General features: G+C 31.8%; 3 protein-coding genes across 3 annotated transcripts; all 3 read left to right on the top strand.

Annotated features, from left to right (window-relative positions):
• Window positions 1-1,902: 1,902 nt before the first annotated feature.
• LOC110616342 lies at window positions 1,903-3,954 on the top strand. Its single transcript, XM_021758737.2, has 3 exons — window positions 1,903-2,335; window positions 2,432-2,770; window positions 3,432-3,954. The coding sequence occupies exons 1-3, from the start codon at window positions 2,039-2,041 to the stop codon at window positions 3,927-3,929; spliced, it is 1,134 nt and encodes a 377-aa protein (XP_021614429.1). The 5' UTR covers window positions 1,903-2,038; the 3' UTR covers window positions 3,930-3,954.
• Window positions 3,955-7,670: 3,716 nt separating this feature from the next.
• On the top strand, window positions 7,671-9,352 carry LOC110614951. Its single transcript, XM_021756643.2, has 3 exons — window positions 7,671-8,046; window positions 8,172-8,390; window positions 8,950-9,352. Exons 1-3 carry the CDS (start codon window positions 7,789-7,791, stop codon window positions 8,977-8,979), a joined length of 507 nt encoding a protein of 168 aa, XP_021612335.1. The 5' UTR covers window positions 7,671-7,788; the 3' UTR covers window positions 8,980-9,352.
• A 139-nt stretch (window positions 9,353-9,491) lies between these two features.
• On the top strand, window positions 9,492-11,904 carry LOC110614950 (deoxyuridine 5'-triphosphate nucleotidohydrolase). Its single transcript, XM_021756642.2, has 3 exons — window positions 9,492-11,174; window positions 11,255-11,346; window positions 11,436-11,904. Exons 1-3 carry the CDS (start codon window positions 10,984-10,986, stop codon window positions 11,678-11,680), a joined length of 528 nt encoding a protein of 175 aa, XP_021612334.1. The 5' UTR covers window positions 9,492-10,983; the 3' UTR covers window positions 11,681-11,904.
• The last annotated feature ends 1,616 nt before the right edge of the window (window positions 11,905-13,520 follow it).

Raw genomic sequence — 13,520 nt, 5'->3', positions numbered from 1 at the left:
AGTTTCATTTAGATTTTGAAGTTTATGAATGCATTACTGGTTTACTACAAACTTACCTGCTATCCATTGAAAATTAATGAGAAACTAATGTTTGAAAAAATAAGAGTTAATGGAAAAAAATATCAAATTTTTAATTTTATTGTAATTATCCTCTATATTTTTTTATCAATTAAAATATAATATTTTAAAATTGTTCTAAATGTATCTACCGTTATTAGTGCTATTAAAAACTAACGAAATTGTCACGTCACTCACGATATCAATGCCATATCAATAAATTTTAAGATAAAATTGATAATAATTTAAAAATTTAGAATATAATTGAAACAAAATTAAAAGTATATTTTTTTTTATAATTATCTATTTTATTAATATTTTTTTTAGAGATGGACATAGAGACTGAATTTATAATTTCAAATTAATTACATATTTTTTTAACACTTAACCAAATTATATTAGACAATCAACTATTTAATTTATATATTATTAATTTTTTTAAATTCACTCTAAATATTAGTATAATTTAACTTGAAAGTTAAAAGAATAATTATAAAAAGTATTTTAAAAAATTATTTTATTATTTTTAATATTTTTAAACCGTATTATGTTAAATATTATTTTAAATTATTTTTTAATATTTTATAATTAATATATTTAATAAAATTATTTTATTAAATATAATTTTAAAATTAATACTAAATAGTATACATATTAAATATATTAAAAAATTGATTAATAATAATTTTAGCTAAAATAAAATTAAAAAAATTATTATTATAAAATTACTGATTAAATTTTTTAAAAGATATTGAATAATAATATAAATAATAATTTTTTAATATATTTCATAGTAAAAAAGAGTAAGTTGATGATTTTATAAGTCTCAAACCATACATGTAATTGTATATATGTGATGACCGTTGAGTCTCTGCTATCAGGACTGTAGTTGAACCCACCGTAACTCATCAAAATTTAAATTATTAAGATCTAATATTTAGTATGCAACTCAAATCACGTTTAGACAGATCAGACAGAATGAGTCTAATAGAAAGGGATCTAGCTTAAATTACTTAACGGGTCAATGAAAAAATAAATTATTGTACATCATCAGAAGAAATTAAATAGCCGCCGGGTCAACGAGAGAACAAATCCTTGTACATCAAATATCAAAAAAAAAATTAAATAGCCGCCTGACGCTAAAAAGGAAAGTGCGTCCATACATACAGTTCTACATAATAACAACTGTAGCAAAATAGATAACGGTTATACGGCATCGTGTACACATTCATTCAATTTAAAAATTCCATATATCCTAATCTCATGATAGATGTACACTTAAAATAATATATGGGTAACTGTTTTTTTGGTAACATTATATGTGGATAACTTTTACTTAAACATTCTTATGCGGATAAAAAATTAAAATTCAGTTAAAATATTTAATAGTAATATTTAATGTTTAAGTCAACTCAAAATACTAATTTTTATTATTTATTATTTAGTAATTACTATTTTATAATATTATTTAATAGTTAAATTACTCTTTTTAGTGGTTGGTAATTTAGTTTTTTTACATTTATATCCTTTTATTTTTTATAAATTTATATATTCATTCATATTATTTATTATTATTTTATATTTAACTGTTAATTTAATATTTATTTTATATTAAATTATCCCACAATAACCAATCGGATAAACATCTAGAGCGTAATGACGTATGGTCCAATTAGTCAAGAGGTTAAAAAGGAAGTAAATCGGTAAGGGTGGATGGTCCAATTACAGCTTCCGTAATTAAACAGAAGAAATCCGCTAAAACCGTACGAACACGACAGCTACGTTCAAGGATTACCTTAAACAACAACAACAAGAAAAAAAAAGGCCAAACCCCCTTGACCCCTCTCATTTGCATTTCCTCCATCCAGTTTCACTTCCATGGAAAGAGGGAGAGAGCTTTCTCTTATCTTCCTCTTTCTCCCTCACATCCTCTCTTTTCTTTTTCTTTTTCTCCTTTTCCTCCATTTTCTTTCTTAGTTTCATGATGGATATGAGGAAGCTGTGTCCAAATTTAGACAAGCAAGATGGGCTCGACACCGTTTTGGAGGTGCCTGTTCCAGAAGAGATGTTCTCAAACATGGGCAACAATAAATCTTCGAGATGGGCGAACATGCGTGCATTAATGATGAGAGCTAAATCTGCAGATAAATCATCCCATCTTCAAGCTAAATCTGATAATGAGTTTATTGCATTGCTCAAGCTTGTCGGATCTCCTCTCATCCCTTTTCAAGTCCACCCAGATCAGCCTGTCACTCGATCTATCACAGATTGTTCCATTGTAAGATTCTTCTTCTTTTTGTTTTTTTTTTTGTTTTTTTGCTTTTCAATTTGTGGGATATTGGCATAATAATGTATTTGTTAAATGAATGAACAGGAAGCTTCAACTGCGAAATATATAGTGCAACAATACGTTGCAGCAATAGGGGGACCAATGGTGCTGAACTCAGTGACGAGCATGTATGCAGTAGGGCAGGTTAAGATGGCTGGGTCTGAGATGCAACAGGGTGATGGTAGCGTGCAGACAGGAGGCAAATCTGAGGTTGGTGGGTTCGTGGTTTGGCAAAAAAATCCAGACCTTTGGTGCTTAGAACTAGTTGTTGCAGGTTACAAGGTTAATGCAGGTAGTGATGGTAAACTTGCCTGGAACCAGTCCTCTTGTCAAACTTGTCATTCAAATAAAGGCCCGCCACGACCCTTGAGACGTTTCTTCCAGGTATATATCATCTTCCTACCACAAGCCCACACTATCAATTACGTCTCATATATATACAAACGATCAATTCTCTAGCTTTCAGTCCATCAGAACCTTCTTGAGGCATGTTAAGTTGTCTGTTCCATGATGTTTCAACCTTGAATGTGTTGTAATAGCTTGTTTAAACTAAGTTATAGAAAAGAAAAAAGGTGATCCCACATTGGAAAGACACAAGTTTTCTTGTCAAAAATTTGGAGGGAGGGGGGTGGGGGTGGGGGGTTTGATTGGAATTGATCCCTGAAATAGCCAAGAGGTGCCTTTGCCAACCCAACCAAGGGAGTCAGGCAAACACTTGATTTTAACTGGTATTTGTTTATAATGCGAAAATTTTTTGCTCAAAACTGAGAAGATTTGGAGATATAGAAGATGATGTTTATTTTTGTTAAGCATACTATTGAGACTTTATCAATCTTGAAAGAATATTGACAGCCATACAGCAACCATAGCAGGGACAATTAATTTCCGAAAGAAAATATTATTTCATGTCACAAAGCCATATCATCTCTACCATTAAGTTTGGTCGAAATTCTTGACTAGAAAATTAAAATTTGAATGCATAGAAAATTTTAGGATGGATCAGGAAAACTTGTGTGGATAATATTTCATGGTTTGATCTCATCAGGGGTTGGATCCCAGGTGCACGGCCAACTTGTTCTTGGAAGCAGTATGCATAGGAGAGAATATGGCGAATAATGAAGACTGTTTTGTGCTGAAGCTGGAGACTGATGTAAACATCCTGAAAACTCAAGCTTCTTCCAACACAGAAATCCTTCACCATACAATGTGGGGCTACTTCAGCCAACGTACAGGATTGCTCGTGAAGTTTGAGGATACAAAGCTGGTGAAAATGAACCCTGCCAGAGGAAATGATACTGTCTTCTGGGAGACAAGTATCGAGTCATTGGTTGAAGATTATAGATATATTGAAGGCATGAACATAGCACACAGTGGAAAAACAACTGCAACGTTGTACAGATATGGAGAGTCGCGTAACCACAAGAGGAAGATTGAAGAAACATGGAGAATTGAAGAAGTTGGTTTCAATATTTGTGGGTTGTCAATGGATTGCTTTCTACCTCCTGCTGATCTAATGAGAGAGCAAGATGGTGGAGAAGAATAAAACCGAGCCATTTCTGTTTTTTTTCTTTCCTTTTTAAAATTTTTGGGCAATGGTTAGCTAGATCATACCAATTATATAGAAGCAAAGTGTAAATATATAAAATTTCATGAAAAACTGTATTATTAAGTAAATATATAAAATTTTTTATTATTAAGTAATTTAACTTAAAAATCTAATGGCCGAAACTAATTATTACACTTTAAAAGATTTTAGAAGCTTTTTAATTATTTTTTAAAATAAAAAAATAATTTATAAATTTTTTCGTATTATAACAACTAAATAATAATTTTAAAAAGATTAAAGACGTTAAGTTGATAAATAGGACGTTTAAATCCTTTTGGCGACATAGGGCTTTCATTAAACTTGGGCCTACTTGTTAAAGCCATTAAGGAACAGTTTGGGCTGTATAAGTGTGGACTCAATAGTTCTTAACAGTTGGTGTAGTTTAAAATCAAACTAAATTTAATAAATTAAAAATTAAAATTTTAATATTTATGAAAATTAAATTGAATCAATTTTAATTAAAAATTAAATCAAACTGAAACGGTCTGATTCAATTTAATTCAATTCAGTTTGATCGATTTTAAATTTTAATAAATTTTTATTTTTTATATTTTATTTTAAATATTTTAAAATTTAATTAAAATATTTTAATTTTAATATAATCTAAATTTTCTATATTATTAAAAATAATACATTATTATAATTTAAATTTTTTAATTTTTTCTGATTAAAATTAAAACCAATAAAAATTTTTAAAATTAAAAATTAAATCAAAATAAATAAAAAATTAAATTAAAATTTTAAATTAATTTAATTTCATCAATTTTTTCAATTTAAATTAAAATATGTTTAGTTTTAAAAAAGCACCCACCTATACATTTATAGGTCTAAGCCGAGTTCCCACTATAAAGAAATGCAAATTTCGAGACTATATTATCGTGGAGTGGTGAAATTGGTAATTAAATATTTTTTTAAGTGAGATTAAAAATTTAATATTTATATATGAAATAAGTATAATTAAATTAACTTAAAATTTCAAAGGAGTGATGATCCTAGTGAGCAAATCCCGGCCGGTGGTGAGAGAGAGAAGTAGTGATGTGAGAGCAAGTTCTGATCGCCAAGGTGAGAATGTAAACAGAAAGAAGCTTAAGGAAAGGGAGAATTAATTGTGAAATATAATACCAACTGCGAAGTGGGGTTAGTGTCTGTCGGTGAATAGCTACACTCTGAAACTGGTCCAATTTTATTCAATTATTAAATGGGTTATGGTCTGTGTCTCTGCTTACACACATGTTGTGGGACACAGTACCTCGTTCTAATAATAAATAATTTTATTTTTAATTTTTTATTAATAAAATATTTTTTAATTTTTTTATTAATTAACCATTAATTAAAAAAATCAATTTAAATTAAAAGACTAAATTACTATAAATAATAAATTATAAAAGCCTATTAATTTAAATAAGGGAAATTTACTTTTTAGTCCCTGAGATTTAACGTAATTAACACTTCTATCCCTCTATTTTGGCGACCCAACACTTAAGTCCCTCACTTTCTCTTCCATCCAAGTTCGTAGTCCTTCCGTCCATTTAAACCGTTTGGTCAAAGAGTCAAATGTGAGATGTGATAATTTTTTTCAAAAATACCCTTATTTCAATGTGAAATTCCAGAAGAAGAAGAAGAAGAAGAAGAAGAAGAAGAAGAAGAAGAAGAAGCTGCTGCAGAAACAGTAGGAAGAAGAAAGAAGAAGAAAGAAGAAGAAAGAAGAAGAAGAAGAAGAAGAAGAAGAAGAAGTTGCAGAAAAGAGAAGAAGAAGAAGAAGAAGAAGAAGAAGAAGAAGAAGAAGAAGAAGAGGAGGGTTAATTTTGTCAATTTACGTGTCCCAAACGGCTATTTTGGACGGAATGATTACGAAGTTGGACAGAAAAGAAAGTGAGGGACTTAAGTGTTGGGTCGCCAAAATAGAGGGACAGAAGTGTTAATTACGTTAAACTCAGGGACTACAAAATAATTTTCCCTTTAAATAATCTAAACATTTCGATAAATTCATATTTATATCTTAAATTTTTAATTTTAAATAATTAATTAAACTTTTAAAATTTATCATTATTTTATCTCTGCGCCTAAATCAATTTTAATCGTAATATAATTTAAAAATATCACTCCTCTTCCTATATATTTTTTTATTTTTTAATTCATTATATTTTTAAATTTTTGATGAAATAATTCATATATTTTTTATAATTTTATATTTATATTTTAATCTTTTTATTTATTAGACAAAATAAATCAAATATTTTCATAAATTCATATTATCATAATATTAAAAGTTTGAAGAGTGGGAATCTTACACATTATTTTTATTTTCATTATCATTTGCTTAATTTTTATTTTCTCAATCACTGCTAAAGCTGTAAAAAAAATATTGATCAATTTGATTTTTTTTGTCAGTACTTAAATTAAAGATATAACTACTGATCTTCTAAATATCTTAATAATTATTTTTATAACTATTAAATATTAAAACATTAGAATATAAATGTAAAAAAATTAAATTATTTTGTTTAATAAATTAAAAATATTAAAATATAAATGTGAATTCATAAAATTTTTTAAATTAGTTTATTAATTAATAAAAAATATAAATTAAAAAATAATAAAAATGTTAAATAAGATGACAAAATGATAATATTAAATTTTGATTAAAATTAATTTAAATTTATAAATAAAATCATGATAAATTTTAAAGATTTGATTTAATTATTAAAATTAAAATTTTAAAATATAAATATGATTTATCAAAATATATACATCATCTAAATTAATTGATCAAAATTAAAATAATTAAATTATTATAAAAAATAAATATGAAATTAAAATAAATAAAAAATAAATAAATTATTTTAATTTAATTTAAATACTACTCACTTTAATAAAAATTAATATTTAGAGTTCAAACTGAACAATTTGAGATTGAGTGAGATGTTTTGCCACAAACGGTGTAAGCACCAGCGTGAGGATTATTTAGATTAAATTAAAACAATTAATCGAATTAAATTAAATATAAATTTTATTTATTTTTTTATTTATTTTAATTTAATTTAATTTTTAATTTAAAAAAATTAATTAATTTAATTTAATTTAATTTTGATAAAAAATATTAAAAAATTAAATTGAATCAATTAATAATAATAATAATAGTATTTTTAATAATATAAAAAATTAAATTATATTAATATTAAAATATTTTAATTAAATTTTAAAATATTAAAAATAAAAATAAAATATAAAAAATAAAAAAATTATTAAATATTAAAATTGATTAAATCAAATTAAATTAAATTAATTAAATTTAATTTTTATTTAAAATTAATTTAATTTTTATAAATATTAAAATTTTAATTTTTAATTTATTTAATTCGATTAGAATTTTATAAAAACTGTGCTACCGGAACCAATTCTTAGAAACTATGGAAGTAGGGATGACGGGCCAGCTACCACATTCAACACATACTAAGGTCAATAATTTCTTCTAAGTGCGGACTTTATTGCGCGTATTGCGGGCCCCATTTCGTCGGTAGCATAAGAAGGCTTAATGCCAACAAAACAAAAGAATGCTTAATTAATCAATTAATATTTATTTTCTCATTTAATTCAACAACTTTCAACCCAAAAAAATCTACAGTAATTATTAGTTACGAGTTATGAGAGAGAGCCCCACACCACCAGCCACCTCCAAGCACATTTACCAATATAATTCTCTCTTTCTTCTGCTCTCTGTCTCTGCTCGCCCCACCACCACCACCACCTCCACTGCCACTGCTGCTTCTCTGACCCTCAATTTCTTTGTACGAATATGAAGGACGATGACTCGCCGACAGTTATATCAATGCCTACAACCACCGCCACTGCCACAACTCTGAAGAAAGACACCTCTGATGGTGCTCTTTTTGGTAAAACTCGATACAAGTTCTGGGTCTTAGCTGCTATTCTCCTTCTTGCATTTTGGTCCATGTTCACTGGCTCTGTTACTCTCAAATGGTCCACCGGTAATCTCTCCCGTCTCAACGATGACCTCAACTCTCCAATCCGTGATGATGATCTCGACATCCTTGTACTTCTCTTTCTTCTCTTCTTTACTGATCTTGTTAGTTATTATCGATGCTTAATTTTCTTAGATTCGAAAAAACTTGAATTTCGATGGATTTGATTTGTGGGTTTTTTTCTTGGGAACATCAGGAAGTGGAGGAGAAAGAGCATTTGGTGAGGCATATGTGGGATATCTACACCCACAGCTCTAGTACTAAACTGCCTCGTTTTTGGCAAGAGGCTTTTGAAGCTGCTTATGAAGCTTTGGCCAGTGATGTTGCTGCCATTAGAGATGCTGCCGTCTCCGAGATCGCCAAGCTCTCTCTTCGTTCCTTCAATCCTGACCCGTTTCCCGTTCAACCTACACCAGTTAGTCACCAAAACTCTCTCTGCCTTGCATATTTATTAAATTACTGATTTTGGGATATTTTGCAATTGCTTATTTATTTATTTATTTTTATATAAGAGTTTGGATAATCAAATTCATGATTTTATTGGAGGGTGCATATGGGGTTCAACTTCAAAGTTCATATGAATATGTAAATACATTGCAACTGCGTTGGAAAGAAGATTCAGACCAGTGGCCATGCTTTTATAAAGATCTCCCTTTCTTTTTCCCCCTTTTAACCCTTTTCCAGTAAAATGGTTTTTAGATAAAACTAAAATCATAGTATTTCTATATATAGGTCAATCAAAATAAAAAAAACAGAGTGTTTTATATGTATTGACTGTGATATTTTGAGGCTCTCACTAGATTCTGTTGATCACTCTCTTCTCAAGTTAATATCACAACTTATATACTGAAATAGCAATTAGATATTAGAACTCTCCTTTTAGGCTATCATTTTAGATGCATTTCTTTTGTTGTATAAAAGAATCAAAGCAAGTAGACACTCATCATGAAGTTTTATGGTTCTTGTTTATCCAGGACACTAGCAATAGTAATCCCAAGCTATAAGGGGAAAGCAAGAAGCCTAGCCAACAACAGGTTCTTGTTTATCCAGGACACTACCCCATGCTAGAAGAGCAAAGCAAGTGGCCTTGCCGATAACAGGAGTTCTTATTTGTCTGTTAAGCATGTTAAAATTTGTTGTGCCTACTCAAAAGTTTCAAGGGTCGGTACAACAGATTGGAGTCTTACATCATTTCATTTCTTTCTTACACTGATATAAGATCAGTTACATAATACGTCACCATTTCCTGTCGTTTTTCTTGTATAACAATTAATATATATGATGAAGGTGATTGTACAAGTCTCCTCATTTCGGAAATTGAACTCTTTATGTAATGATCAGGTTACAGAAACAATAGTAGCATTATTTGACTCTCTAGACTTGTAGAATTATAATTCAACTTGAATGTTTGGGCCATTCTTCACTTGTGCTGATTGATATGCATGATTGTTCTTTTCCACAGATTGATAAGTAGCCTGGAGTGAGAGTACAGAGAACAAATCAGATGGAACAAGCATTTGATAATTTATGATAAACTTCTATTAGTTCTCAAAATCGCTTGAGCAGATGATTGGTACTGTTCTGCTTCCTTTATCATTAGACAGTCGAACTAAATTAAAGCTCCAGAAAATCAGAGTCTAAATCCTAATTTCTGAACTAAAGAATACTACAGGAACAATCTAATGGGCACACACAGCTGCATGCTCAGATACATATATATATATGTGTGTGTGTGTGTGTGTATGGGTATGGCTTGTGTACAGAAAAGCTGCAGTTACAGAAATCATTTATCCAGCAATATTAAATGCAGGCAAGAAAAGTCATCCTCAAAGCCATCTTATATTTCAAATACCAATTCCACATCTTAAAGAAATTATATGCAGTACTGATGTTTCAATTACCTTAGGCTTTTCTTTCGTTATTATGAACTGTCCTGTGACCCCGCATGGCTTCTGATCCTGTAATGGATCCATAAACCACTTTTTAAATTGCCAGGGCTTTCATATTCACCACCTTATAATTTTTGACATCACTATACCAAGTTTGGCTCGTCTTGATTGTACACCTATTGAGTTCTGTACCAAAGATTCATCTCTGGATATCTGAGGCACCTCGCTACTTGCAGCGTTCTGATGTCAATTCCCTTTGAAAATCAAAACAGCAAACATTGATAGAATTCACCAACAGAATTCATAAGCGTGAATTATCATCTCCTCAGAATTAGGTGCACAAGTGCCAGTGGCTTGAAAACCTCCTCCTGGGTAAGAGAAGGCACTTGCACAAACCCATCTAAAATTTTGCTAAACAATTTCATGTCAGTCATCTTGTGCACATCAAGCAATTGTGTCCTACTATATCTAAAAGGACCACGTTCACATTTGTCCAAGCTGGTTCTCTATAATCAAGAATGACTAGAAATACTGCCCACAGTGCTTCCACTAGTATTAACCGATAGGAACAAATACAGAAGCCGGGAAGAAGAAAACAGGAGTAGCAGTCTCTGCAGCAGCGGCAACAAGCATGTTATCAAAGGGCAGGCGGAAAATTCTTCATTATAGCAACTGCGCTGGGGCTAGCTTGCAAGCAGGGGAATTGATTCCTGGGGGTTGTTAGCAACTATTCATCTTCATTAATTTCTTCTGGTACTCTTATCCCTATTCCTTAGTTGATTGGTATTGAGAGAATGAGCAAAGTAAGGAGAGCTACCGATTGTAATACAATAGTGAATATAATTGGTTCAAAGCTGTTTCAAGTTGTTTACAAATAGCATTGAGCACGCACGTCCGAAAAATTGAAGCACGGCCCAAAAATTAGAGCACGCCCGTCTACACGTCCTGCTTATTTTGTGCAACGCCCCAAACTGAGATGGCGGGAATCTTCCCGCCATTAATTTGAAAAACTTTGCCTTTCCCTTATTTATTTAAACCCTCAAATCCATCTCTATTCTTACTCTCAAAACTCACTCCTAGTTTCCATATCTTGTTGCTAACTAGTTTTTCGAATCCAGTATGGTTCAAGCGGTTCAAAACAGTAGCCATCAAATCAAGGAGCCAGCTCCAAAGATCCCAAAGCTTCAAGAGAATTGCGCTCATGAAGTCTCAGAAAATCCCATCTCTCTATTTAGGGTTAAAAAGCTCTCTGATAAAGCTATTTTGCCCGCTAGAGCCTCTGCTCTTTCTGCAGGCTATGATCTCTCCAGGTATGTTGGCGAAAATTTTCAAGAAGGTCTAGAATTATTGGGATTAAATTTTTATGGAGTTTTCATTTGTTTGCTTGCAGTGCAACTGGGACTAAAGTGCCTGCTAGAGGTAAAACTCTTATTCCAACAGATTTGAGCATTGCCATACCTGAAGGAACATATGCTCGCATTGGTACGTCTCACTTGCCCTCTCGGCTTTTTCCTCCATAGATGAGTGGATTTTGCTTCCCAAAATTAATGTGTTGTTGTTATTCAATGCAGCGCCGAGATCGGGACTAGCATGGAAGCATTCGATTGACGTTGGTGCAGGTGTGATTGATGCTGATTATAGAGGCCCAGTTGGGGTTATACTGTTTAATCATTCGGATGCGGATTTTGAGGTCAAAGCAGGAGATCGTGTTGCCCAGTTGATTATCGAGAAGATCATGACTCCTGATGTTTTTGAAGTTGAGGATTTGGATGCGACCGCTAGAGGTGAAGGAGGTTTCGGCTCAACAGGCGTTTAAGTGTGTTTATTAGTTGATGCTATTATCGATGACATCTCTTGCTGTTTTTTCCCATGAAGGTTTTCTTAGATAGCTTGGTTGAGTAATTTTAGTGAACAGATGATTTTCTCAAAGATTAAAGGAGGGAAGTCCTTGCTCTGCAAGTGGTTGTCAAGTAAATTTGAATCTGGAATGTCATGAACAAATTCTTACATCTAATTTTACCCCAAAATTATTCACTAGTATACATACATTTCATATTCTAAAGATAGAGTTGATTCTCGACTACTTGGTTTCTTTGCAGCATACAACGATGCAAATGGGCTGAATCAAAGTGTTATTATTATTTTTAAACCATGCAAATTAAAATGCATTAAACAAGGCCTAGAAACCTTGGGAGCAGAATGTCGTTGTGGTAGCTAAGGAACCACCATCGAAGCTGGAAAAATTGAGATGGCACCAAGGAAGTTCCTCTATAATAGATCTCGAGTAAGAACTCAAAAAACACAAAGGAAGACAATGTGAGCCGAGAGCACCAAGATTACAACCATGGAAACTCGATCTTCAAGAGGGACAAACAAGGGCTCCTGACGTCTCTTATAGTCTAGGGCAGCCTAGTCACTAGACGCGGTGTTGACTACCTAAGATTCCGTCATCTAATGCATGTAAGGCTCCTTCCTTTGGCAGTTGTAGATTTTTTAAACAACCCATACCGAGCCTCCATAAGGAAGCTCAATTAGTAGATCATCAATATAAGCCCTCTCCTTTGAAGCATATATTTTGACCACAGAAAAAAAAATAAAACCACAAACACAAACTCAAAATACGCCATGCCAATGTGGAGAGGATAAATTCGCCACCGGAGAGGTAGAACCACAAAACTAACCAAAAAACAAAAACTTGAAAATGACTTCCAACGTTTGGCAGTTTCGAGAGACTAGTGTTAGATACTACAGAAATAAATTTTCTCTCTAAACTTCGAGAGAGATACGCTGCGATGATTAGGGCTTATGAATCAAAATAGTATGAAAATTAACATTGTATTATGTGAGATAATTAGATACAATTTATTGAATCAAGTTAGACAATGTCCAGTCTTCGTTGGAATATAAATGGCGAGCGGCAAGTAGGACAAGTGAGTCTCCTTACCAACCAAGAATCAATGCATCGTGCATGAAAGTTGTGTTTGCAAACTGGGAAGCTCCTGCATCTTTCCCCTTTCCGAAAATAATCCAAGCATATAACACAGCAGGCCATGGCGTTTGCTTCATACGCAAACCAAGGGAGTGCCTCTGCGTCTTGGAGCGACAAGCCTGAATAGCCCTGTTCTCTATCTAAAGTTCTACCATTGTTGTCTTCGTTATGCTCGATCAAATCAATGATTAGAAAGGAGATTGCCACAGATATTAAAACAAGCGCAGAAAAAGCTACATAAGGGAAAGGGGGAGTAGACGGGGGAGGAGGAGGACAAGGAGGAGAATGCATCTTTTTTGGACAGGAATCAGAACACCGAGAGCTCTGAATGTCTTGTCTGCCAGCTGATGTTTTTATGCCAAGATTTGAGCTTTTTGCCTTGAAGAGAAGCCTCTTAACACTTTAAAAAGTCATGTTACTTGTCCTTTAATCTTCACTCACCACATGGATCACTCAATCGCACATATCAAAATGCCAATATATTATTATCGGCATTGTAAATTGCCTCTTACGGAAGTGATTCCCACAGTCCCGGTTCATTCAGCTATTAATTGCCTTGAAGTCAACTTGGCTTCTTTGATTAAAAGAAAGTCATTTTGATCATGAGTCTTCTATTCAGAATCTTTACGATTATTTATTCTAGCAGGCAGTCATTTGCAACTTTTGA

Source organism: Manihot esculenta, chromosome 5 (assembly GCF_001659605.2).
Source record: "Manihot esculenta cultivar AM560-2 chromosome 5, M.esculenta_v8, whole genome shotgun sequence".
In the NCBI taxonomy this organism is placed as follows: domain Eukaryota; kingdom Viridiplantae; phylum Streptophyta; class Magnoliopsida; order Malpighiales; family Euphorbiaceae; genus Manihot; species Manihot esculenta.
This window is presented reverse-complemented; position numbering and strand designations above follow the sequence as displayed.

Coding starts and splice junctions, on each gene's coding strand:
- LOC110614951 (XM_021756643.2), top strand. CDS start 7,789: ATGAAGGACGATGACTCGCCGACAGTTATATCAATGCCTACAACCACC. Junction 8,047..8,171: donor ATGATGATCTCGACATCCTT/GTACTTCTCTTT, acceptor TGGGAACATCAG/GAAGTGGAGGAGAAAGAGCA. Junction 8,391..8,949: donor TTCCCGTTCAACCTACACCA/GTTAGTCACCAA, acceptor TTGTTTATCCAG/GACACTAGCAATAGTAATCC.
- LOC110614950 (XM_021756642.2), top strand. CDS start 10,984: ATGGTTCAAGCGGTTCAAAACAGTAGCCATCAAATCAAGGAGCCAGCT. Junction 11,175..11,254: donor GCAGGCTATGATCTCTCCAG/GTATGTTGGCGA, acceptor GTTTGCTTGCAG/TGCAACTGGGACTAAAGTGC. Junction 11,347..11,435: donor AGGAACATATGCTCGCATTG/GTACGTCTCACT, acceptor TATTCAATGCAG/CGCCGAGATCGGGACTAGCA.
- LOC110616342 (XM_021758737.2), top strand. CDS start 2,039: ATGATGGATATGAGGAAGCTGTGTCCAAATTTAGACAAGCAAGATGGG. Junction 2,336..2,431: donor CTATCACAGATTGTTCCATT/GTAAGATTCTTC, acceptor ATGAATGAACAG/GAAGCTTCAACTGCGAAATA. Junction 2,771..3,431: donor CCTTGAGACGTTTCTTCCAG/GTATATATCATC, acceptor TGATCTCATCAG/GGGTTGGATCCCAGGTGCAC.